The sequence below is a fragment of the Diabrotica virgifera genome, chromosome 7 (assembly GCF_917563875.1).
Source record: "Diabrotica virgifera virgifera chromosome 7, PGI_DIABVI_V3a".
NCBI classification, from domain to species: Eukaryota; Metazoa; Arthropoda; class Insecta; order Coleoptera; family Chrysomelidae; genus Diabrotica; species Diabrotica virgifera.
Genome location: NC_065449.1, coordinates 127,173,097 through 127,197,944, shown reverse-complemented (window position 1 = coordinate 127,197,944; position 24,848 = coordinate 127,173,097). Strand labels below are relative to the sequence as shown.

General features: G+C 32.2%; 2 protein-coding genes across 4 annotated transcripts in view; one reads left to right on the top strand and one right to left on the bottom strand.

The window, feature by feature from the left end:
- LOC126888112 (optineurin-like) overlaps positions 1-24,848 on the top strand; it is a 729,505-nt gene that overhangs the window by 357,105 nt on the left and 347,552 nt on the right. The window lies entirely within an intron of this gene.
- Positions 1,563-4,525, bottom strand: LOC126888113 (uncharacterized). Its single transcript, XM_050656131.1, has 2 exons — positions 4,422-4,525; positions 1,563-4,365 (listed from the first exon to the last, which is right to left on the bottom strand). Exon 2 carries the CDS (start codon positions 3,247-3,249, stop codon positions 1,789-1,791), a length of 1,461 nt encoding a protein of 486 aa, XP_050512088.1. The 5' UTR covers positions 3,250-4,365; positions 4,422-4,525; the 3' UTR covers positions 1,563-1,788.

The following is a 24,848-nucleotide window of genomic DNA, read 5'->3' as shown; positions in this document are numbered from 1 at the left end:
CTAGCCTTTATACAATATTGAAATTAAAACCCAACTATAGCCCCAGGTTTTCTTAATGTTCTGTTTGTTATTCATTCGCTTATGTTGGATAATAAAAAAGTTAGGGACTTTAACAATTAAACATGTTCTTTATCAATACATGGTGTTTCTAAATAAGTGCGACAAACTTTAAGGGGTAACTGTGCATGAAAAAATAATGATCGTTTACTTGATAAAGCTATGTCCGCAAATGCTTGCAAATATAAAATCCTTTTGCCAAACGATCATTATTTTTTCATGCAGAAATTACCCGTTAAAGTTTGTCGCACTTATATTTAGAAACACATATATCGATAAAGAACATGGCTAGTTGTTAAAGTCCTTAACTTTTTTATTATCCAACGTAAGCGAATGAATAAAAAAACAGAATGTTAATAAAACCTGGAGCTATAGTTAGGCTTTAATTTAAATATTTTATAAAGGCTAGAATATTCCACAGGGTGTTGTGAAAATTGAGAAAAAAACCCAGTTTGATTGGTACACCCGGTATACAATGAAAATTTACCTGTCTATCAACAATATTATCATAGCTATATTGTTAAAGAATAAGGCTATAACATATTAAAAAAATTACTTAAATCGGACAACAGGTTTGGGAGATACGAGCCATCAAAAATTACCCATTTTTTTGGGGTGCCCGTTTTTCGTGCCGGTGAGTGTAGATTAAATTAGAAGTTCATTGTAAAAAAGGAAGTAAACAAAAACACGAGAAAAATGAATTTATAAAAGTAAATAGGTAAGTAAATATTATAGATTAAAATAAGTACAGAAAATATATAATTATAGAGATATATAATCACTTATTGTACCTTCATTTAAGGCTAACTTTAAAAGTAAAGCAGATCTGCTATTATTCATGTTTAAAAACAAAAGGCACACAAAACACTAAGTACGATTAGGACCGCGAATCTACAACAGATAAATGTCTGGAAACCGTTACACAGGGTTGCCAAAAAACGGAAGTCACACCGAGCGGTGTGGTATACGGAAGACGCTACGCGTTGTGTACATAACCTGTATAGTAGCACGGGAGCGACACTAGCGCTGGTGATATACCGTCGAACTAAAATCTGATCTTATGAGTATGTTAGATACGATATGACTTCCAGCGAAATTTTTAATATAAGCCTTCTGATACCATCTAGTAGCCAAATTCGTAAAAATATAGGCAAAACGTTGTGACTTCCGAAATCGGAAGTCATAACGGTATATATGAAGTAACAACGTATTACGAGAATCTACTTTGGAAGTCACATGGATACATGTATCAATATATATATATATAGAAAGAAATTCTTGTAATAATATATATATATATATATATATATATATATATATATATATATATATATATATATATATATATATATTATATACAAGAATTTCTTGGGCTTAGGTTCATATAAAAAAAATAGGGATATCTATGATGTTATGACATTTTTATTTCGACGTTTCGGCAGGAATACATGCCTTTTTCAAGAAATACATGACTAAAAAAAACATTTTATCAAGAATATAATACAAACAATGTAAAAAAGTTGACTTACCATGCATGCAAAGTTGGTTGTGAAACAACACAAATAGACGTCACAAATTTAAAACAATGTTAAAACATAGGAATATACCCACTATGTCATTACTTAAGATATAGTGTCAAAATCAGTGTGATATTGGTTGATGTTTGATTTATCACTTAATCAGTAGGTTGCTATCATGTCATGGGCGTGCTGAAATTTTCTTTTATTTATTTTAGATTAGATTAAAATAAATCTTGTTCAACTGATTAACGTCTTTTTTATCATTTATGGCGTTGTTGTTTTTTTTAATCTCTATAGACTCCAGGAGCTCCCTCTTTTTCCTGTTTTGTTCAGTTTTTAGGATTTTAGTTTTGTCAAAATCAAATTTATGTCTTTTCTCGTTTTCATGTTTTGTGAGGGCTGTTGAGTTTTTTTTATCATATTTGTGAGAACGTATTCTTGAGTTCAGTAGCTGGCTGGTTTGTCCAATATATACCCCATCGCAATTTGAGCAGGGGATCTCATATACAACATGCGATTTTTTTAATTGAGGAGTTTTCGCTTTTATTTGTATATAATTCCTTTTTACAAGATTATACCCTTTATGTGCAACTGTAATATTATGTTTGGATAGGAGATTTGCAAGTTGTTCCGATAACCCTTTTATATAAGGAAGAGACATGTAATTCTTCTTCACTTTGATATTTTTGTTGTTGTTCCTGTTGTTATAGAATGTATGTAATCGCGATTTAAAGGTGGTTTCGATGAGTTGATGTGGGTATGAATTGAGTGCCAGTGCTGTTTTTGCTTTTTCTATGGCCTGAGGTCTATTGATAGGATCGGACAATTTGATAGCCCTGTCGGCGAGACCGATAACTACTGATTTCTTTTGAGATAAAGGATGGTGGGAGTTAAAATTTAGATATCTCGACGACCATGTTTTTTTGGTATACCATGAAGTAGTTATGGTGCTATTGTTTCTATGTAGAGTCAGATCAAGAAAATTGATTTGACAATTTTTTTCGATTTCTAATGTGAAATTTAGTTTCTGGTGAAAGTTATTAAATTCACTTAGCAAAATATCCAGTTTATCCTCTGGAGCTGCAGTCAAACAGTCGTCTATATATCGATAGAAAAACAGTATATCGAAATCTATTTTATTTAGAACAATTTCTTCCAGGTGTTCTAAAACTAGTTGAGCGATAGCACTTGATATGCTAGCACCCATAGCGCATCCATCTGTTTGTTGGAATATTTTGTTTTTATATATAAAATATGTTGACTTTAGTGTTGTTTCAACTGCTAATATAAATTCTTCTAGAGGGATGTCTGTAAAAATTTTGATTTCATTCCATTTTTCTTTAATAATGTCTTTCGCAAAAGCAATTGGAACATTGGTGTATAAAGATACGACATCGAGTGAAACTAATTTATATTCTTGAGGTAAATGTATATTTTTAAGTTTTGATTTCAAGTCATCTGCGTCTTTTAAATAGTGTGGATTTTTATTGATTACATTAGAAATTATGTTCTTTAAATATTTTGAAAGGTTTTCGAAAGGAGACTGAATACACGAGACAATAGGACGCAGAGGCATACCTTCTTTATGTGTTTTGGGCAGACCGTATATTTTTGGGGCTACAGCATTATGTATTTTAAGGGATTTGGCGGTATTTGGTGAGATATAGCTCATTTTTTCCCATCTGTCAACTAAATCGTTATTTTTTTTTGGAATATGTTCGTAGGGTCATTTTTCATTTCGCGGTATGTTGTTTTATCGTTCAACAGAGAATCCATTTTGTTGTCATAGTCGTTGGATTCCATAATTACAGTCTTGTTTGTTTTGTCAATTAAATTAGGATTCTCGTTTAAAAAAGCTTTTGCTTTTTTAACTTTCTTATGTAGTGTTTTGTCTTCAAATTGGTATTTGTTTTTGTTTTTAAAATTTGTTAAAATGTTGCAACATTTGGTTCTAATATCATTTTGTACACTGGTATTTAAGTTAGAAATGGAACTCTCAATTGAACAGATAATTTCTGACGTTGGAATATCATTTTTATTACGAATGGGAATTGCAAAATTATCTCCTAAACTTAAAACTTCTTGTACGTCACTGGGTATTTCTACATTAGTTAAATTTTCTAACCCAGTATCTTTCAATGTATTATTATGGTTTCTATTATTTGATTTTAATAACAGCCTATTAATTTTTTTGATGTTAATATCCCGTGTTTGACAAAAAATACGCTCACTATATTCTAATGATGTTTCTTTAAATTTATTTAAAATATCAACTGGTAATACATCGATTAGTTTAGCTTCCAGTTTTTCTAATTCCGAGTGTAAAGTTTTTAATGAGATAGTGGTATCTGCTATGAGTAAATTTAATGTTTGTTTTACGAATAGGTTAAAAACGTTACCAAATTTACGTGCAAGGCTTACAGATTTCAGATTTATATGTTCTATATTTAAATTTAAAAAGTTTGGTATTAAACTTTCTGTCTTACATCTAAGAAGAAAAATTCTTCGATTTCTGTGATTTGCAATTTTAGCCAATAATTTTTGGTAGAATTTCATCTGTTGGACAGTTGTCCTTCCAAAATTGGTTTCAATACTACGATAGAAAGGCATATTTTCACCCATGCCTGCATATATTGTTATAGTTGGATTCTTGAACCTTAATATATTTTATTACAAGAATTTCTTGGGCTTAGGTTCATATAAAAAAAAATAGGGATATCTATGATGTTATGACATTTTTATTTCGACGTTTCGGTAGGAATCCATGCCTTTTTCAAGAAATACATGACTAAAAAAACATTTTATCAAGGATATAATACAAACAATGTAAAAAAGTTGACTTACCATGCATGCAAAGTTGGTTGTGAAACAACACAAATAGACGTCACAAATTTAAAACAATGTTAAAACATAGGAATATACCCACTATGTCATTACTTAAGATATAGTGTCAAAATCAGTGTGATATTGGTTGATGTTTGATTTATCACTTAATCAGTAGGTTGCTATCATGTCATGGGCGTGCTGAAATTTTCTTTTATTTATTTTAGATTAGATTAAAATAAATCTTGTTCAACTGATTAACGTCTTTTTTATCATTTATGGCGTTGTTGTTTTTTTTAATTTCTATAGACTCCAGGAGCTCCCTCTTTTTCCTGTTTTGTTCAGTTTTTAGGATTTTAGTTTTGTCAAAATCAAATTTATGTCTTTTCTCGTTTTCATGTTTTGTGAGGGCTGTTGAGTTTTTTTTATCATATTTGTGAGAACGTATTCTTGAGTTCAGTAGCTGGCTGGTTTGTCCAATATATACCCCATCGCAATTTGAGCAGGGGATCTCATATACAACATGCGATTTTTTTAATTGAGGAGTTTTCGCTTTTAGTTGTGTATAATTCCTCTTTAAGAGATTGTACCCTTTATGTGCAACTGTAATATTATGTTTGGATAGGAGATTTGCAAGTTGTTCCGATAACCCTTTTATATAAGGAAGAGACATGTAATTCTTCTTCACTTTGATATTTTTGTTGTTGTTCCTGTTGTTATAGAATGTATGTAATCGCGATTTAAAGGTGGTTTCGATGAGTTGATGTGGGTATGAATTGAGTGCCAGTGCTGTTTTTGCTTTTTCTATGGCCTGAGGTCTATTGATAGGATCGGACAATTTGATAGCCCTGTCGGCGAGACCGATAACTACTGATTTCTTTTGAGATAAAGGATGGTGGGAGTTAAAATTTAAATATCTCGACGACCATGTTTTTTTGGTATACCATGAAGTAGTTATGGTGCTATTGTTTCTATGTAGAGTCAGATCAAGAAAATTGATTTGACAATTTTTTTCGATTTCTAATGTGAAATTTAGTTTCTGGTGAAAGTTATTAAATTCACTTAGCAAAATATCCAGTTTATCCTCTGGAGCTGCAGTCAAACAGTCGTCTATATATCGAAAGAAAAACGGTATATCGAAATCTATTTTATTTAGAACAATTTCTTCCAGGTGTTCTAAAACTAGTTGAGCGATAGCATTTGATATGCTAGCACCCATAGCGCATCCATCTGTTTGTTGGAATATTTTGTTTTTATATATAAAATATGTTGACTTTAGTGTTGTTTCAACTGCTAATATAAATTTTTCTAGAGGGATGTCTGTAAATGTATATTTTTAAGTTTTGATTTCAAGTCATCTGCGTCTTTTAAATAGTGTGGATTTTTATTGATTACATTAGAAATTATGTTCTTTAAATATTTTGAAAGGTTTTCGAAAGGAGACTGAATACACGAGACAATAGGACGCAGAGGCATACCTTCTTTATGTGTTTTGGGCAGACCGTATATTTTTGGGGCTACAGCATTATGTATTTTAAGGGATTTGGCGGTATTTGGTGAGATATACCCTGCTCAAATTGCGATGGGGTATATATTGGACAAACCAGCCAGCTACTGAACTCAAGAATACGTTCTCACAAATATGATAAAAAAAACTCAACAGCCCTCACAAAACATGAAAACGAGAAAAGAAATATAAAACACAATATATCCCTGTTTGGAGGACAGGAAAAAAAGAAAACACAATAATATATATATATATATATATATATATATATATATATATATATATATATATATATAAATTAAATAGATGAAATAGAGAATGTGGAAAAATCCCCTTACGAACAATTCACACATCCACCATTTCGGGCTGGGAAAAATTTTTTTTTTCGAATAGAATCAAAGATCCAAACACCAGTTCTTAGAAATGTGTTATATATATATATATATATATATATATATATATATATATATATATATATATATATATATATATATACATTGTAGCTTTCCCTGATGATGCCCATGAAAATGGGCGAAATATATTGGAATAAGTAAAAAGAGTACACTTTGTCCGTATTCAGCTGTATACTCTTAAGTGTACTCTTTTTATTTATTCCAATATATTTCGCCCATTTTCATGGGCATCATCAGGGAAAGCTACAATGTATATATATATATATATATATATATATATATATATATATATATATATATATATATTGTGTTTTCAATTTATCAATCAAAGGCAAAATGAAAATTAAATTAAATTTTTTTTTAAATAACGCGGGCACATAAATTTGATACACCCTGTATATTGATCTGTAAATATTTATTAGAATTTAGTTTGGATGTAAGTAGATTTCTCTTTTAATGAGCTTTCCGATGAACCATTAAAGACTTTTGTGAATAATTAAAGTGAAAAGGACGATGTATTTAGTTTTAAAATGGAAAAAGTTTGTTTATTACGGGAACTATAGAATCTACAGGAAGAGGTAATTATCATTTTCTAGAAAAATGGTTTAAAAGAAAGTTTGGAATTTTAATATCTTTGTTTCACCCCGAGTAAATGTTGTAGGGTTCCCCGAAAGTAATTAGGATGGTCGGAATAATTTTGAAGGAATGACTGTTTGTTTGTCGAATGGAAAAGAGAAATGTTTTTGATTCTTGTCAATTTGGAAGGGGAAAAGTGGTTTGAATGTTGAGGGAATTTGAAAAAGAAGGCAGTATGTTATTGGCAGCGCTGAGGAGCGGTCGACGTTTTCGTGGATAAGTAGTTAGCAAGTATCAGTGGTTGTTTGATAGTGGAGAATAGTGCTGAAAAGTGGAACGAGAGACAGATCAAATTGAGACGAAATACCTCTTTGATTCTGTATTATTGTGAGAAGGAGAGCAGAGAATTTTTGGAGTTCTGTTTGAATCGAGTACTGGTCAAAAGAGGCTTTGGCTTGTTTTGGAGAATTGGTGCTGGTATGCTGATAGTTTTGAAGCTGGAGAACGGAGAGGGCTTTGATGAGTAGCCTTTAACATAGTCAACGAGGGAGAGCTGTTTTGGGTCACGAGAAGACATCAGAGTGAGTGAAGAAAAAGGTCAGTCAATTTATGTGAAAGAGATTTTTATGTTCGGAAACTAAAATTTTGAGTAAAAAGCATATGAATTAAAATTCCAATATTTCAAAAAGAAAATATTAAATATAGGTAATCTTGCGAATACATAAATTTGTTTTGTTTAGTTTGTTTTACCAAAGTCATCGGGAACAAACCGATAAATTGTTTTTTTTTAACTAGAATAAATTTAAGTGGTAGAAATTTCATTCGGACATCTGTGTCCACAGGTTTTAGATTTGATAGATTTTTAGAGTATTGATTTTGATAAATAAAAGACAATTCTGTATGTTTATTTTATATTTTGCTTTATTTCTTTTTCCTATTTTATCCCGATTAGGATCAACTAAGAGATACTGAAACCACGAGAGAAGATAAGTATAACGTAAGATAATTTAGACATTTTTTTATTATAAAAAGGCACCCTGAGATTTTTTATTCATTTTTTATGTACGATTTGCGACAATTAAATAATTAATCAAATAAATAATAATTAATATAAAATTAATAAGAAGCAGATCATAACAACATGGCGATGAATTTGAAGGGAATAGGAAACGGAAAAACAGGTGAAGAAAAATTTATTTGCCCGTCGGAAAAAGTTGATATATTTAAAGTTTATGAAATATTTTGTTTGGAGTTAATTTTTTATCTAGGTACAGTTTTTACATATTTATTTTATTTTTGATTGATTTGGATTTTTAAATATTTAAAAATTTGTGGGATAAATTGATTATATTTGGGGAGAGAAAAATTTTCGTCTCGACAGCATACAAGGTATTTTCGAATTTCATATTAGGCGGGGATAAATTTTAACTACATGTCGATAACAACCAGAAGCAAAAGCAAAGAAAACAAAAAACAAGAAGAACATTTGGAACAAGAAGAACATATAGAACAAGAAGACATTTTCGAAACAACAATCATGGCATCAGAACAACAGGAATTATCAGGAATAGATAAATTATTACAACTGGTGCAACTCCAGTCACAAAAAATGGATGAAGCAAAAAGGACAATGGATAAAAATCAGGAAGAAACATCAAAGAAAATGGATGAATCACAACAAAAAATGGATCAAAAAATGGATGAAACACAACAAAAAATGGATGACAATCAACAGGAAACAAAACAAGCAATAGAAGAGAACAATAAGAAAATAGAGGAACGCATAGAAAAGTATGAAAAGGAAATAAAAGGATGTTTGACAACAATGAAAAACGAGATAGAAGAACAAGAAATGAGAATGAAGGATCACACGAAAGAACAAGAAATAAAAATTCAAAATAGAATGGAGGAGTTAACAAATTGCCAGAAAAAGGAACTAGAAAATTTGGAAAATAAGTTGGAAAACGCATTACAAGAGGACAGACGAGAAATAGAAAGACAAATGGAGGAAATCAAGAATCAACAAAATTCCGGAGAAAGAAGGGAAACGATTATCCATAGTACAGAGGATGTAAAAATAAGATTTGGCGGGGATGTAAAAAAATTACACCCAGTAATTTTCATAAACAATTTAAAAAAGAAAATACGATACATCGGTAATTTCAAGACAGCCAAAGAAACGATAAGGAACCATCTTAAAGATGAGGCGAGTTTATGGTTTGATAGCAAAGAAGAAGAATTGGACAATTGGCATAAATTTGAACAAAAGTTCCTGAGTTATTTCTGGGGGAAAATACAACAGCTAGAAATAAACAAGGAATTGCAAAATGGGAGGTACCATGATAGAATGGGTATTTCAGAGAAAACATGCACTACAATTATATAATAATGCAAAACATCTACAGTACAATTATTCATCCGAACAGCTAGTAGAACTGATAGCCAGACATTTTGAAGATACCTTAGAAGATCACATAACTCCACAAAACTACAAAGATATCGACAGTTTGTGCCAATTCTTACAAATACGAGAAGCACAAATGAGAGAAAGAGAAATAAGAAGATCGCAAGATAATTATAGACAACGCGAAAATCGAGACTATAGAGGTAGAAGACAGAACTTTAGGAGAGATTATACAAGAAGAGAAAACGAAAATAGAGACAACGGAAGAGGAAACTATGAACAAAGAAATCGGCAATGGAACGAAGACAGATATCGAGAAAACCAGAATAGAAATAACACCCGCACAAATCAAGAGGACAGAAATGATAATAGAAGGAATGAACAGGAAAATCGTGGAAACCGATACGGGTCCGACAGACAAAGAGAAAACAGAAGAGCGGTAAACAACACGCAAATATATGAATATGAGGATGAGAGACAAAGCGACGGAAGAAGAAGCGAAGAAGAACAGCAAGCGTCTTTTCACGAAAGCGCTCACTAAAAACAAAAGAACAAACAGGAATTTTTTGTCACCCGAAGGAATTTATTAAATTAGCAGGAAATAATGATAAAGGAAGTGGATCTAATTTAAAATTTGTAGATGGTTTTATCAATGAGAAACCGATTAAAATTATGATTGATACTGGTTCAGAAATTACTTTGATTAACAGGAAATTAATAGAAGAGGTTGATTTGACGAATTTAATTTACAAAATTCCCAGGGTAAATTTAGTGGGCGCAAATAAACGGACTTTGGTAACAATAAATGAAGGAATACGAATAAAGGTTCGATTGGGGAAGAAATTTTATGCACTACAATGTGTTATAATGCCAAACATGATTCATGATATGATCGTAGGAGTGGATGAATTGTCAGAAAAACATGTGGTGATATATTTCAAAAATAACACGATGAAAATCACAGATGGAAAAGAAGAAGAACCGAACATTCTGGAAATGGACAAGGAACATGAGAAACGGAAAAAGGAAAATGTAGACAAAAAACAAACGGTGGAAATGCATTTGGCAATGAAGCAAGGACAGGGAAGAAAGAGGAGAAAGCAGTAGAAGATAAGTAGAAACAATGAAGCTTGGGATTCCTCGAAAAACGAGATGAGCCCAGAAGAAGAAAAAGAAGAAAAAAGAGTGACAAAAGAAATTGATGATTGGGATTCCTCTAAAAAAGAGATGAGCCCAGAAGAAAAAAAAGAAGAAAGAAGATTGATAAAAGAAAATGAAGATTGGGATTCCTCGAAAAAAGAGATGAGCCCAGAAGAAGAAAAAGAAGAAAGAAGATTGACAAAAGAAAATGAAGCTTGGGATTCCTCAAAAGAAGAGATGAGCCCAGAAAAAAAAAAGGAAGAAAAAAGATTGACACAGGAAAATGAAGCTTGGGATTCCTCAAAAGATGAGATGATCCCAGAAGAAGAAGAGATCAGAATAGAAAAAGAAGGCGGAAAAGATACAATTGAGACTGCGGTATTTAAAGAGGAAGTATGCAAAATGGAGAAGACAGAATACACAATAAACATGTGTAGAGAATCGGAGGAAAAAGAAAGAAAATTGGTATGTGAAGAAGAAAAGGAGAAGGAACTGCGTGTAATATTGAGGGAATGTGAAAATTTAATAAATGAAGAAAACAGAGTAGCCAAAAAGTATGAAAATTCATTTGAGACTAAAGACTTATAAAATTTTCGGTCGAAAACTTACCCTATCCAATCTAAGTACAGACACTGGGAAAAAGAAAGCAATTGTTTTTCAGGTGGGAATCAATATTTTGACACAATAGAAAAGTGTTGTTGTCGCGAGAAAATCATTTTTTTGTTACACTTATTAATACTGACTTTATCTCAAAACAAGGCGGGGATGTTATTGTGTTTTCAATTTATCAATCAAAGGCAAAATGAAAATTAAATTAAAATTTTTTTTAAATTTTTTTAAATAAATAAATAAATATTTATTTTTAAATAAATTATTACCCTTTCTGCAAAATAGCAATAAATAGAAAATAAGGGGACAAAAAGACTGTTTTTCAACCATTTTGGTTGCACTTAGAACCTTCATAATTCGCATAGAAAATTCTTACAACATACTTAAAGCGTCCACCAAATTTCATTAAAATCGACATAATAGATTTTGCATAATAATTTTGCAATCTAAATTTTTTTAAAAAGGTTCAAATTTTTTTAAAACTTTCTGAACAAAAGTAGACCATTTAAAAGTTTGCTATTTTTTTACATATAAAGAGGTTCTCTACCTCTCTAATACACTTTACAGAATTAAAATCGGATTATTTAAGCTTCCTCAGCACTGTTTTAAAGTTATAAACAATGTTCTGGCTTATAAACCAATAGAGTGAGGACGTTTGAGTTGGAATAAATTCATTTTCTTGAGAATGGGCGACTCTGAAGATAAATCCCGAAACAGATCCATTTTTATTTTTAAATTATAATTTTTTGGCATAAATATCATACTAGTGATGTCATCCATCTGGGTGTGATGACGTAATCTAAATATTGGAATTAATTTAATTCAAATTTTTTGAAGTGAAAACTTCTTTAGGGACGTTGTGCACTTTTTGGATAGGCGAAAAAGCATTGAATTCGCGACCGTAATTGCGACCGTCATCGCAGTTTTTGGATGGGGTAAAAGCGTTGAATTCGCGACCGTCATTACGACCCTCATTGCGACCGTCATCGCGACCGTCATCGCTTCGGCGAAATAAATATTGTACGTATATATTACAAATATGTATATATTATTGTGTTTTCAATTTATCAATCAAAGGCAAAATAAAAATTAAACTAAATTTTTTTTTAAATAACGCGGGCACATAAATTTGATACACCCTGTATATTGATCTGTAAATATTTATTAGAATTTAGTTTGGATGTAAGTAGATTTCTCTTTTAATGAGCTTTCCGATGAACCATTAAAGACTTGTGAATAATTAAAGTGAAAAGGATGATGTGTTTAGTTTTAAAATGGAAAAAGTTTGTTTATTACGGGACCTATAGAATCTACAGGTAGAGGTAATTATCATTTTCTAGAAAAATGGTTTAAAAGAAAGTTTGGAATTTTAATATCTTTGTTTCACCCCGAGTAAATGTTGTAGGGTTCCCCGAAAGTAATTAGGATGGTCGGAATAATTTTGAAAGAATGACTGTTTTTTTGTCGAATGGAAAAGAAATGTTTTTGATTCTTGGCAATTTGGAAGGGGAAAAGTGGTTTGAATGTTGAGGGAATTTGAAAAAGAAGGCAGTATGTTATTGGCAGCGCTGATGAGCGGTCGACGTTTTCGTGGATAAGTAGTTAGCAAGTACCAGTGGTTGTTTGATAGTGGAGAATAGTGCTGAAAAGTGGAACGAGAGACAGATCAAATTGAGACGAAATACCTCTTTGATTCTGTATTATTGTGAGAAGGGGAGCAGAGAATTTTTGGAGTTCTGTTTGAATCGAGTACTGGTCAAAAGAGGTTTTGGCTCGTTTTGGAGAATTGGTGCTGGTATGCTGATAGTTTTGAAGCTGGAGAACGGAGACGGCTTTGATGAGTAGCCTTTAACATAGTCAACGAGGGAGAGCTGTTTTGGGTCACGAGAAGACATCAGAGTGAGTGAAGAAAAAGGTCAGTCAATTTATGTGAAAGAGATTTTTATGTTCGGAAACTAAAATTTTGAGTAAAAAGCATATGAATTAAAATTCCAATATTTCAAAAAGTAAATAGGAAATATAGGTAATCTTGCGAATACATAAATTTGTTTTGTTTAGTTTGTTTTACCAAAGTCATCGGGAACAAACCGATAAATTGTTTTTTTTTAACTAGAATAAATTTAAGTGGTAGAAATTTCATTCGGACATTTGTGTCCACAGGTTTTAGATTTGATAGATTTTTAGAGTATTGATCTTGATAAATAAAAGACAATTCTGTATGTTTATTTTATATTTTGCTTTATTTCTTTTTCCTATTTTATCCCGATTAGGATCAACTAAGAGATACTGAAACCACGAGAGAAGATAAGTATAACGTAAGATAATTTAGACATTTTTTTAATATTATAAAAAGGCACCCTGAGATTTTTTATTCATTTTTTATGTATGATTTGCGACAATTAAATAATTAATCAAATAAATAATAATTAATATAAAATTAATAAGAAGCAGATCATAACAACATGGCGAGCCAACGTAGGACATTAAAGTATCTCTGGTTGTGAATTTGAAGGGAATAGGAAACGGAAAAACAGGTGAAGAAAAATTTATTTGCCCGTCGGAAAAAGTTGATATATTTAAAGTTTATGAAATATTTTGTTTGGAGTTAATTTTTTATCTAGGTACAGTTTTTACATATTTATTTTATTTTTTATTGATTTGGATTTTGAAATATTGAAAAATTTTCGTCTCGACAGCATACAAGGTATTTTCGATTTTCATATTATTTCATTTTATATATATATATATATATATATATATATATATATATATATGATTTTAAAACGCCATAATACATGGCATTGGAGCACAAATTCGTCAAAACTTCCGTGATTTAACTGGTACCAATAGACTGATATATCGATATTTCAAGGTCTCCCTCTCATCAGTCAGTCGAGCTGGTACTACAAATTAAATCACGGAAGTTTCTCTGAACGTCTCAAATTTCGCCACTCTAGTGGCAGCTTACAGAAGCGCCATCTCTTTTGATGGCAGGGAACGAAGACGATTTAATAATACCGTCTCCTATCCTCTGAGCTATCGGAATGTGCAAAAAGAATAAATTTTTGGAGACGTTCAGAGAAACTTCCGTGATTTAATTTGTAGTACCAGCTCGACTGACTGATGAGAGGGAGACCTTGAAATATCGATATATCAGTCTATTGGTACCAGTTAAATCACGGAAGTTTTGACGAATTTGTGCTCCAATGCCATGTATTATGGCGTTTTAATTCATAAAAGCAATAGCAAGCTTTGCTAGAAGCTTTATTCTTTTTGCACATTCCGATAGCTCAGAGGATAGGAGACGGTATTATTAAATCGTCTTCGTTCCCTGCCATCAAAAGAGATGGCGCCTCTGTAAGCTGCCACTAGAGTGGCGAAATTTTTGGAGACGTTCAGAGAAACTTCCGTGATTTAATTTGTAGTACCAGCTCGACTGACTGATGAGAGGGAGACCTTGAAATATCGATATATCAGTCTATTGGTACCAGTTAAATCACGGAAGTTTTGACGAATTTGTGCTCCAATGCCATGTATTATGGCGTTTTAATTCATAAAAGCAATAGCAAGCTTTGCTAGAAGCTTTATTCTTTTTGCATATATTATATATCATAAAGGAGTACGACCGTCAATTCCAATATAAAAAAGGAGCACTCGTAAGTGTAGGGTTTTATCGGTTAAGTGGGTGGAAAAAAAGAGACAAACAATTCGGCTACTTCATCTATTTATTGAAGACGTTTCGTCTACTGCTCAGTAGACATCATCAGTTCATCTACAAAAAGAGTGTTATAAGAAACAACATCCAAAGGAGACGTAAAAAAACACTAGTGTTACCTTAAAAAGACATGTAGCAAGAGATAAGTTGTACATAGTAAAAAAATCTTATCCATGAACCAATGTAATGTAAAAGTATATAACATTAAAGTGTATAGTTAATATTTAAAAACTTTAATACAGCTAAAGACAAGACCATGTGGTAACAGTCACATATAAAAACAAGTGAAAAAAAGCCGGCTTGCTTTTTTAATGTCAGGAATGAACCAAGAAAAAACCAGATTCACACTTGCAGAATTAGTAGTATTTAAGCATACTTCATTTTAACTTTAGGTAACATCATTAAATAACTTGAATGCTAATATGCAAATTTGAAGATTTAAAGTTTAATAGTTACCAACAGGTCATCTGAGCCCAACAAACACACAAAAGAAAATGGAGTTTGAAATATCAGGTCTAAACTGACATCTCGCCAAGAGGCACTCAACCTTGAAAATTTTTACAAAGAGTGACTGACAGCTGCAGTACAGCGCGGTAAAAATTCAAAATGATGTAATAAAACAGTTGTAGAAGTGTTTAAAGAGTGAAAATAATATCAAGAAATAAACAGGGGATGTACCCTATAACCTCGTGGACAAGAATCACAGTTTTTTTAAACACGTGAGGGCAAATCACACAATTATATGGAAAAGTGCCTACGTTAGCACTGGTTATCCAGTTAACTAACAAATATATAATAATACAAAATTATAACTTCCATATATCGCAGCTCAATGTGCAAAAGAAAAAAATATGCAATAATTTAAGAAAATCTATAAATCAATTTAATTAAATGTAATTTACAATTCATATCAGTAATGCAAAATTTAATCCTATGGAATTTTTTTTTAAATTGTTAAATCTTTTAAGTAAACTGTTATTATTAAAAAAGTGGGAAAAGCTTGAAAAAACCACAGAAAACTTTTTTACAATATAATAATTTGAGTGTAATAATACCAACTAATTCTGCAAAATCAATGCATGGTATATTTGACTCAAGTTACTGATGTCAGTTCTCTTGTTAAGTACATTAGGAGTTTTTAATATGAAACACATCTCTAAGAACTGTCTTTTCGAGAGGTTGCGTTCATTACAAAGGATCTTGGCTTCATCAAAGTCCACCCTATGTTTGGTATCTATTGCATGCTGGGCTAAGGCACAAGTTGGTTTTTTCAAAGTGATATCACTGCGGTGTGAAATTAAACGTGATTTTAAAGCTCGCTTTGTCTGCCCTACATAACATGCGTCACATTCAGCACAAGGTATGTGGTGTTCCATTAACTTATTCCAAAGGGGACAAGGGTGTTTTGGTCTTAGAGAACAAATTTCTGACTGTTCTTGCATTCTTAATTGCAATCTTAACAGGAATATTATTATTTTTATATAGTTTAATAAGTTTGTCAGTAACCTGAGGAAAATATGGAAGTGAAGAAAACTGGGAAACAGGAGTCCCAAGATTAGTAGCAGAATTGTGATATTAACAGTATTATTCGATATTGATCTAAGTTGGTCACCATTGGGTATGTCGTTCAGAGAAGAACCGTAACTTTGGGAAAAAAGAAATTTGTTGATAAGAGAGGAAGGGTAGGAGTTATCAACCAATATACTTCTGAGTAACAGAAGGGATTCCCTTCGATTAACAGGATGTGCCAACCTATTTAGCCTACAGCTTAAAGCTTTAATAAGGTTTATTTTATATTTAAAAGGATGACAAGAATGGTAGTTGAGAAACCTATTAGAGGCCATTGGTTTCCTATACCAACTTGTAATGAGTGTGTTATCTCCACTTCTAGTGACACGCATGTCTAAGAAGGGGATACTGTGGTTGATGGGGTCCTCGAGTTCACATGTGAACTGCAAATGAGGATCAAACTCATTGAAGATGGACAAGGTGGCCTGAGTCTTGTCTGGTGGTAAGGCTAGTAATAGGTCGTTCACATAACGTTTAATAAAAGAAACTTGAAAATCTAAATGACCCAGACGGTCAGAGACTAAATCATCCAAAACATAATTCACTAGGATGGGTGAAATCGAGGAACCCATTGGTGTCCCAAAAATTTGTAAATAACATTTATCGTTGAAGACCAAAAAATTAGTGTCAAACACTAGTTGCAGCAATTCTGCAAACACTTCCCAGGAAACTGGAGATTTAGGTTGGATAATATTCCAATGATTTCTTAGTGAAGTAAGGACACTGGCCAAGGGAAGGTTAGTAAAAAGTGAAACTACATCAAAACTCACTAAAATATAACCATGTGGTAGCTTAAAGTCATTAATAAATTCACTAAATTGAAAAGAGTCAACAATGTTGAAATCATTATTGTAGTTATAAGATTTTGACAAGATGTCAGTCAAAAATTTGGCAATATGTATGTTAGGTGAATTAATTGAGGAAACAATAGGCGTCATGCTCAATGTGGGCTTGTGAATTTTAGGCAGACAATAAAATCTCGGAGCATAACCATCATAATTGTGTAATGACTTAGCTAAAGTTTGATCTTAGTATTTTTTAAGTGAGTAATGAATTTATTAATTTTGTTAGAAAATTTGGAACAGGGGTTGGAAGTGAGAGAGGTTGGTAGTACCTAACGTCATCTGACAACATCATAACGTCATCAGGAACATCTAGGTGGATGAAATGTGAAATGTGAAGTGAAATAAAATGCAATCGCCGTTTCCTTTTCATATCACGGTTTTTCTCCGTTATTGACGAATGTGTAGCGAATAACGTGGCTTTGTAGACAAATCTGTGACACAAAGAGGTGTCTTTTGTCGTTCATCGTCTTTTATGAAGACTTTGAAATTTACATTTTCGCGTCCGCTACGGAAAAGATTTCTTCTGTATACCAGAGAAATCTTTTCGTTTAATTCATATAGATGTCGTACCAAGTGTACTGAAGTCTGGTTATTTTATTATTACCAGAAAGGCCAAAAGCATTTTGTTACACCTCGACCATCCACCTAGATGTTCCTGACGAGACCTTGACATGAGCTCGAAACACGTCGTGTAGAATATCGGTGGTGGTCGAAGTGAAATAAAATGCAATCGCCGTTTCCTTTTCATATATATATATATATTGATAAGGGGTACCTTGTCGCCTCAGAAACAGTGAATCGGTAGACGTTGTCGCCTCATATATGAAGTTGGACAGCTTCCCAACCACCTTATGAGTCGATATGCAAAAAATAGTTTTGAGGTGACAACGTACCCCTTTTCACTATTTTTTGGGACGTTAGTTCGGCAGTATATCACTGGCGCTAGTATCGGCATTGCAACAGTGACTGGCTGTATGTTGTCGCCTCAGCATATAAATTCTACTTTTTGGCCAACAACCGGTACCTTGTTGCCTCAGATTTTGGCAACGTCGCTTTCAGTTTGCATTGGGTATTAGGTCGTGAAAATATAAAAATGTGCGCTGTCGGTACCGTAACAAGGCAGCTAAAAAGTTTATAATATAATTTGCAGCTTACGATTTAAAATTGTTGCCCTTATACAGGGTGTCCAGAAACTCTACCGACAAACGAAAAAAGAAGATTCCTCAGATAATTTTAAAATAATTTAACCCAATTCACTTAGTCCGAAAATGCTTCCTAAGGGAGCTAGAGCTCTTTGAAGATGGCGTCTTGTAATTAGTTTTTCTTAAATACCGCCAGAACGCTTCTATTTAGAAAAACGAAAATTATTACGCATATTTATCATCCAGATATAAATCGATTCCATTCATTGTGAATTTACAGTACCGGTCGTAGGCGCCCGTTTTGGGTACGGCAACGGTTATTTTATCCCATACCTTTTTTGTATTTCATTTTTAAGCATTTCTGACTATGGATTATTAAATTGTGAGTTATTCTAGTACTAAAAGGTACTCTAGCTTTAAGTCCATAGAATATACCATTTTCTAGAAAAATCGATTTGAAAATTTTTCTTTTCTTGAATTAAAACAAAATTAAAAAAAAACTATTTAGAAAACTGGTACGTTTGTTTATATAGAGATGACTCGGTTTCATTAATTGCAAATTTTTAGTACCGGTCATATGCGTCCGTTTTGGGTAGGTCAACGGTTATTTTATCGCATAAATTTTTTATCTTTTCAAATTCTTTTCAAATTCAAAAAACGAAAAATTTTCAAATAAATTTTTCTAAAAATCGATATGTCCTACCGACTTAAAGCAAGAGTACCTTTTAATTCTAGAATACCTCACAATTTAAAAATCTAGAGTCAAAAATACTTAAACGCTAAAGACAAAAAAGTTATGCTGTAAAATAACCGTTGCCCTACCCAAAATGGACGCTTATAACCGGTACTAACAATTCACAATGGATGGAATCGATTTATCCCTGGAAGATGAATAGGCTTACCAAATTTCTTTTTCTAAATAGAAGCGTTCTGGAGGTATTTAAGAAAAACTAATTACTAGATGCCATCTTCCAAGAGCTCTAGCTCCCTTAGGAAGCATTTTCGGACTAGGTGAATTGGGTTAAATTGTCTTAGGAAAATACCTGAGGAATCGCCTGTCTTCGTTTGTAGGTAGAGTTTCGGGACACCCTGTATAAACAAGTTCTATAAGAGAGGGAGCATGCCGGAATAAAAATATGTTAGCTGGTCGCATAGGAATTAATAAAAATTACAAACAGAATATTAGTAATCATGGAGCGTATGTAATACTTAAGTAGTTATTATAATATGGAACTGAACAAGTCTATGCCCCAAATGATCATGAAGACGAAAGGATAGGAAAATTCTAACCAGTCATTAATTTAATTCTAAAAAATAAAAAATTCATTATATTATGTTACTTTATTACAAAAGTAAGAACATAAATGATTTTTTCTGTAACAGCAGTAGGAAAAAAAATAACAGTTATGACAGAGGATAAACACTGATATACTATCGAAATTACAAAAAGTTGAAAAACACTAAAATGAACCTGAATGGCTTAACTCAAATAAAAAAAACTAAAACCAAAATAAATATCTTTATGTGGGTGACATGCAAACGGGAGTCAATCTAAGTAAATTTCGTATAGGAATTTATCATTGAACAGTTAGTAATAGCAACAGTTTCAAAAATCTCAAAAATGAAACAACAAAACACTATCCAACATCAGAAGTTTACTACTTCTGCTCTGAAAGAAAAGCCCGTATTCTGACATTAAAATGTTTGAATAGAAATGACAACAGTAATATTTCAAGCAAAAAAAATACAGGACGATAAAATGAGAAGCCAACAAAAATACATTGACAAGACATGAAACGAACAAAATAACTGAAAATAGGATCTTGATAGATGGCAATGTAAAGAAAACACGGGAAATACATATCATCGAAGTAGCCTTATTCTATTATTTATTTTATTTACCATTGATATTGCTTACCAGATTAATATCTTTATAGGTAATTTGCATGTTTGTACTTATTTGTTTACGATTTTTTCTAGCCCTTCAACTGATGCGTTATCTTTCCTGATCCTCATATATTTAGGTTTCTTAATATTAGGATTCAGTCCATAACGCTGATTCACTTCTGTATCTTTATTGATTATGTATTGTAAGCCTTCTAGCTAGACTATTAGCAAATGACAGTATCATCTTAAACGACAAAACAGAATTTGCAAGCAAAAAACCGTGGTGGTTCCAGTAATAATTACGTTTCTGAATCGCAAACCCTTACAGCCTGTGTAATGGATCCAAAAAACGTTGTCCCCAAATTAAATGTTAAGGAACAAGAGTCTTCGACAAAACGAAAGATGTATAGCATTTACATTTACGTTAATTTTGGTAATTCTTACTTAAAAAACCATAAGAGGGAGGCTATGCATGTAGCGAAAGAATTCGAACCCTCTCTATATTTCTTATTAAGCATAGAACGATTGTAAATAATAATACGATTGCTGCAAAGCATATTTTAAGACCCAAAAATTTTGACGACCTCAAGTGCTCCAAGAGTTTTATATGTCAAAAATGAATAACCATTTTCAATTTCGTTACAACGCGAAACCACAGGCGCATCATATCCTAGTCCAATCAGAGAGCGCTGCAAGCGCCTCTACAGGTTTCGAAACTTATTAGTCTCTCATCAGGAGGCACATATGCTGCTCTCCCTGACCCAACTAGGACAAACCCCGGCGTGCAGTCACGAATTGCAACGAACGAAATGGCAGGGATGCCCTAGCGGCAACTGCTACCAAAAGACCAAGTTTTCAACCTAATAGCACATAAAACAACACCAAAAATGTTGCTCCACATCCTACCAGATTGAAAATAATGGGAACCTTCTCTGGTTACACCTCCGAGGCTTCTAAAATTTGCAAGCCATAACGGATGCTGAGACTAAGGAAGATGAGGGAATTTTACAATTTATAATTCACGTCTCATCTGCTCAGCGCGGTAAAGTTCCAACGAGAATGGTTCCCTTCGTACTTTAATCAGAGTAAACATGTAAATCAAAAATGAATAACCATTTTCAATTTCGTTGCAACACAAAACTACTTAGTCTTTAGTTTTATATGTATATAATAGTTTTAAAAAGACCTTCAGTTCTCCTACTCGTATTATTGCGTTGCACTTGGGTACGTACCTAAAACTATGTTGCTATGAACACCTCCATTTAATACTAAAAGAATCAGCTGATTTTACGTGTACAACAGAAAGACAAATACATGAATTGGCCAAGGGCTATAAATACATAATTTGAAAACGTTGCTGACAAGTCGTTGGAGTTTGGAAATTGCTTCTCTCGCTAACAAAGATATTCAAGAACAAAAATTACCAAAGCTCGTACCACTTGTAAGTGATATTAAAATATTCCGAGAAGAAAGTATTAAAATTGGTGTAAAGTGTCAGAAGACGTTTGAGAGCAATATTGATAATGTTGAAACATAAAAATTTAATTAACTATGCTCTAGCATTAGCCATTATTTTTAACAGAAGACGAATAGGTGATGTTCAGTATTTAAAAATTCAGCAATCTAGTAACGAAAGATAAACGGACTTCAGTGATTTTGAAAATGTTTTAACTGAAGGAGAAAAGGCACTTACGAGAGGACACAAAATTCCAGTGTGTTCTGGTAAAGGTTCTTGAGCTGTTGTTATTTTACTTCCAAAAATGTTGCAAGGTTTCATAGAAACTTTAATAAAACATGGACATAAATACATGTCTGACGTCGTCCGACGTTAATAACTATATGTTTGCAGTTCCAGGCAGTAAGCTAAAATGGGACAAAGGGGATGTTTCGATCCGTAAATTGACAAGCAAAATGAATTTAACAAACCCTGAAGCTATATCAAGCAACAAATTTCGCAAAAATATTCCAACAGTAGCACAAATTTTAAGTATGTCCAAAAATCAAACTAAAGAATTTGCCAAGTTTATGGGGCATGACGAAAAAATGCATGATGAATGATATGAATTACCTGCTGACATTTATCAAACAGTAAAATTGTCAAAATTTTTAATAGTAATGGAAAGGGATTTTCTTCCTTTAGAATATAAAGGAAAATCGATTGAAGAACTAGATTTTCACCACGATTTAGAAATGCGGAAGAAAATAAAAAAAAGCAATCTTCAAATACGAATATTAATTTTCCAAGTATTGCTGGTATGCAAGAAGTTAAAAAAAGTAAAGCGTTGGTTGCAAAAGATAACGTTCTGGCTCAAACAAGTAAAGAATTTAAAACGGACAGTGACGATAAGTACTATCCAAATAAAAAACTACTCAAATCATCAAAAAACCAAGCACGGGAAAATTCCGAATGCGATTCATATGTGCCTCCACAAAGAAAAAATATTAAAAAACAAACCTTTTAAGAGAACACTTTTTAAATTATATCCAAGATGGCGTATATCCATCTAGATAAAAAAGTGAATTCCAATATTATAAAATAAAAAATTCAACATCTTATAAAAGTGAAATAAAATATGTATGGCATATGTAAGTTTTTTATATGATGCTTAAGTGAAAATATAGAAATATTTTTTTTTACTTTTTGTTGCTATTTTTATAATTTTTTTTATTCTTAGATATAATAAACATCAATCCAACGCCTCAATTAAAGGGTTTGACATTTAAACAAAACATAATGAAATCATTTTTGTAGAAGAAAAAAATTAAATAGGTACCTAAAACCTAGTTTTGAGCTTTTCTCAAAATTTTTTGAGATCAGGATAAAAAGACCACTACACAAATTGTAGATTTTTTTATCGCCCACAGCTTTTGCATTGATTTTTTTTAAACGACGCAATGTTTAGCCAGAAATTTCAGAAAACTATTTTCGCCCTTAAAACCACCCCACCTTCACCACCTTATAAATTATTTTCGTACACTTTGCTGTAAGAATACGTTTTGTTGGAACATTTTTACAGCTATGTATACTAATTCACTGGTTTTTAATTAAAATTTTTAAATAAACCGTTGACACTTTTTTCTGTGAGATAGGTAATATGTTTACTGCAAATAATAAATTTTATCGTTAAGAGCCTTTATAATTTTACTGTATAAGAGCAATAATTCACACAAAATAATTTGGCTTAGCTTAATTTATTGCAAAATTCTAGCTTTGGAATATCTACTAATAAAAAAATTTTAAACATATAATCCAAACAAACCATGTTCATATCTTAAGCTTATTTAAAATATCAAAAATAACCATCCTTTATTTTTAATGTAAACAACAATAGAACATGTGAACAAATTCCCACTATTTCTTTACCTATATCCGTAATAAATACCTATACTACCTCTCGCTGTGCACCAAATTTCGACCCACTCAATCCTTTATTCATTTTCGAACATTTGGCAACGCCGCCTGAGGCAACAACGTACCGGCTTTCATTCTTAGTCATATATAGTTGTGAGGCGACAGCGCATTGGATTTAATCGTAAATTTATATATAAAAAAAACATTTAAAATCGTTTCCCCTCTTTAGAGATTCTTAATTAGAAAGTTCCCCTCATTGTATATATGCATATATTTTTTGAAAAAAAGAACTACAAAAGGGTGAGGCGAGGTCGTCATAGTTTTCACCACGAGGCGACAACGTACCTTTTATCGATATATATATATATATATATATATATATATATATATATATATATATATATATATATATATATATATATATATATATATATATATATATATATATATATATGAAAGGAAACGGCGATTGCATTTTATTTCACTTCGACCACCACCGATATTCTACACGACGTGTTTCGAGCTCATGTCAAGCTCTCGTCAGGAACATCTAGGTGGATGGTCGAGGTGTAAGAAAATGCTTTTGGCCTTTCTGGTAATAATAAAATAACCAGACTTCAGTACACTTGGTACGACATCTATATGAATTAAATGAAAAGATTTCTCTGGTATACAGAAGAAATCTTTTCCGTAGCGGACGCGAAAATGTAAATTTCAAAGTCTTCATAAAAGACGATGAACGACAAAAGACACCTCTTTGTGTCACAGATTTGTCTACAAAGCCACGTTATTCGCTACACATTCGTCAATAACGGAGAAAAACCGTGATATGAAAGGAAACGGCGATTGCATTTTATTTCACTTCGACCACCACCGATATTCTACACGACGTGTTTCGAGCTCATGTCAAGCTCTCGTCAGGAACATCTAGGTGGATGGTCGAGGTGTAAGAAAATGCTTTTGGCCTTTCTGGTAATAATAAAATAACCAGACTTCAGTACACTTGGTACGACATCTATATGAATTAAATGAAAAGATTTCTCTGGTATACAGAAGAAATCTTTTCCGTAGCGGACGCGAAAATGTAAATTTCAAAGTCTTCATAAAAGACGATGAACGACAAAAGACACCTCTTTGTGTCACAGATTTGTCTACAAAGCCACGTTATTCGCTACACATTCGTCAATAACGGAGAAAAACCGTGATATGAAAGGAAACGGCGAATGCATTTTATTTCACTTCGACCACCACCGATATTCTACACGACGTGTTTCGAGCTCATGTCAAGC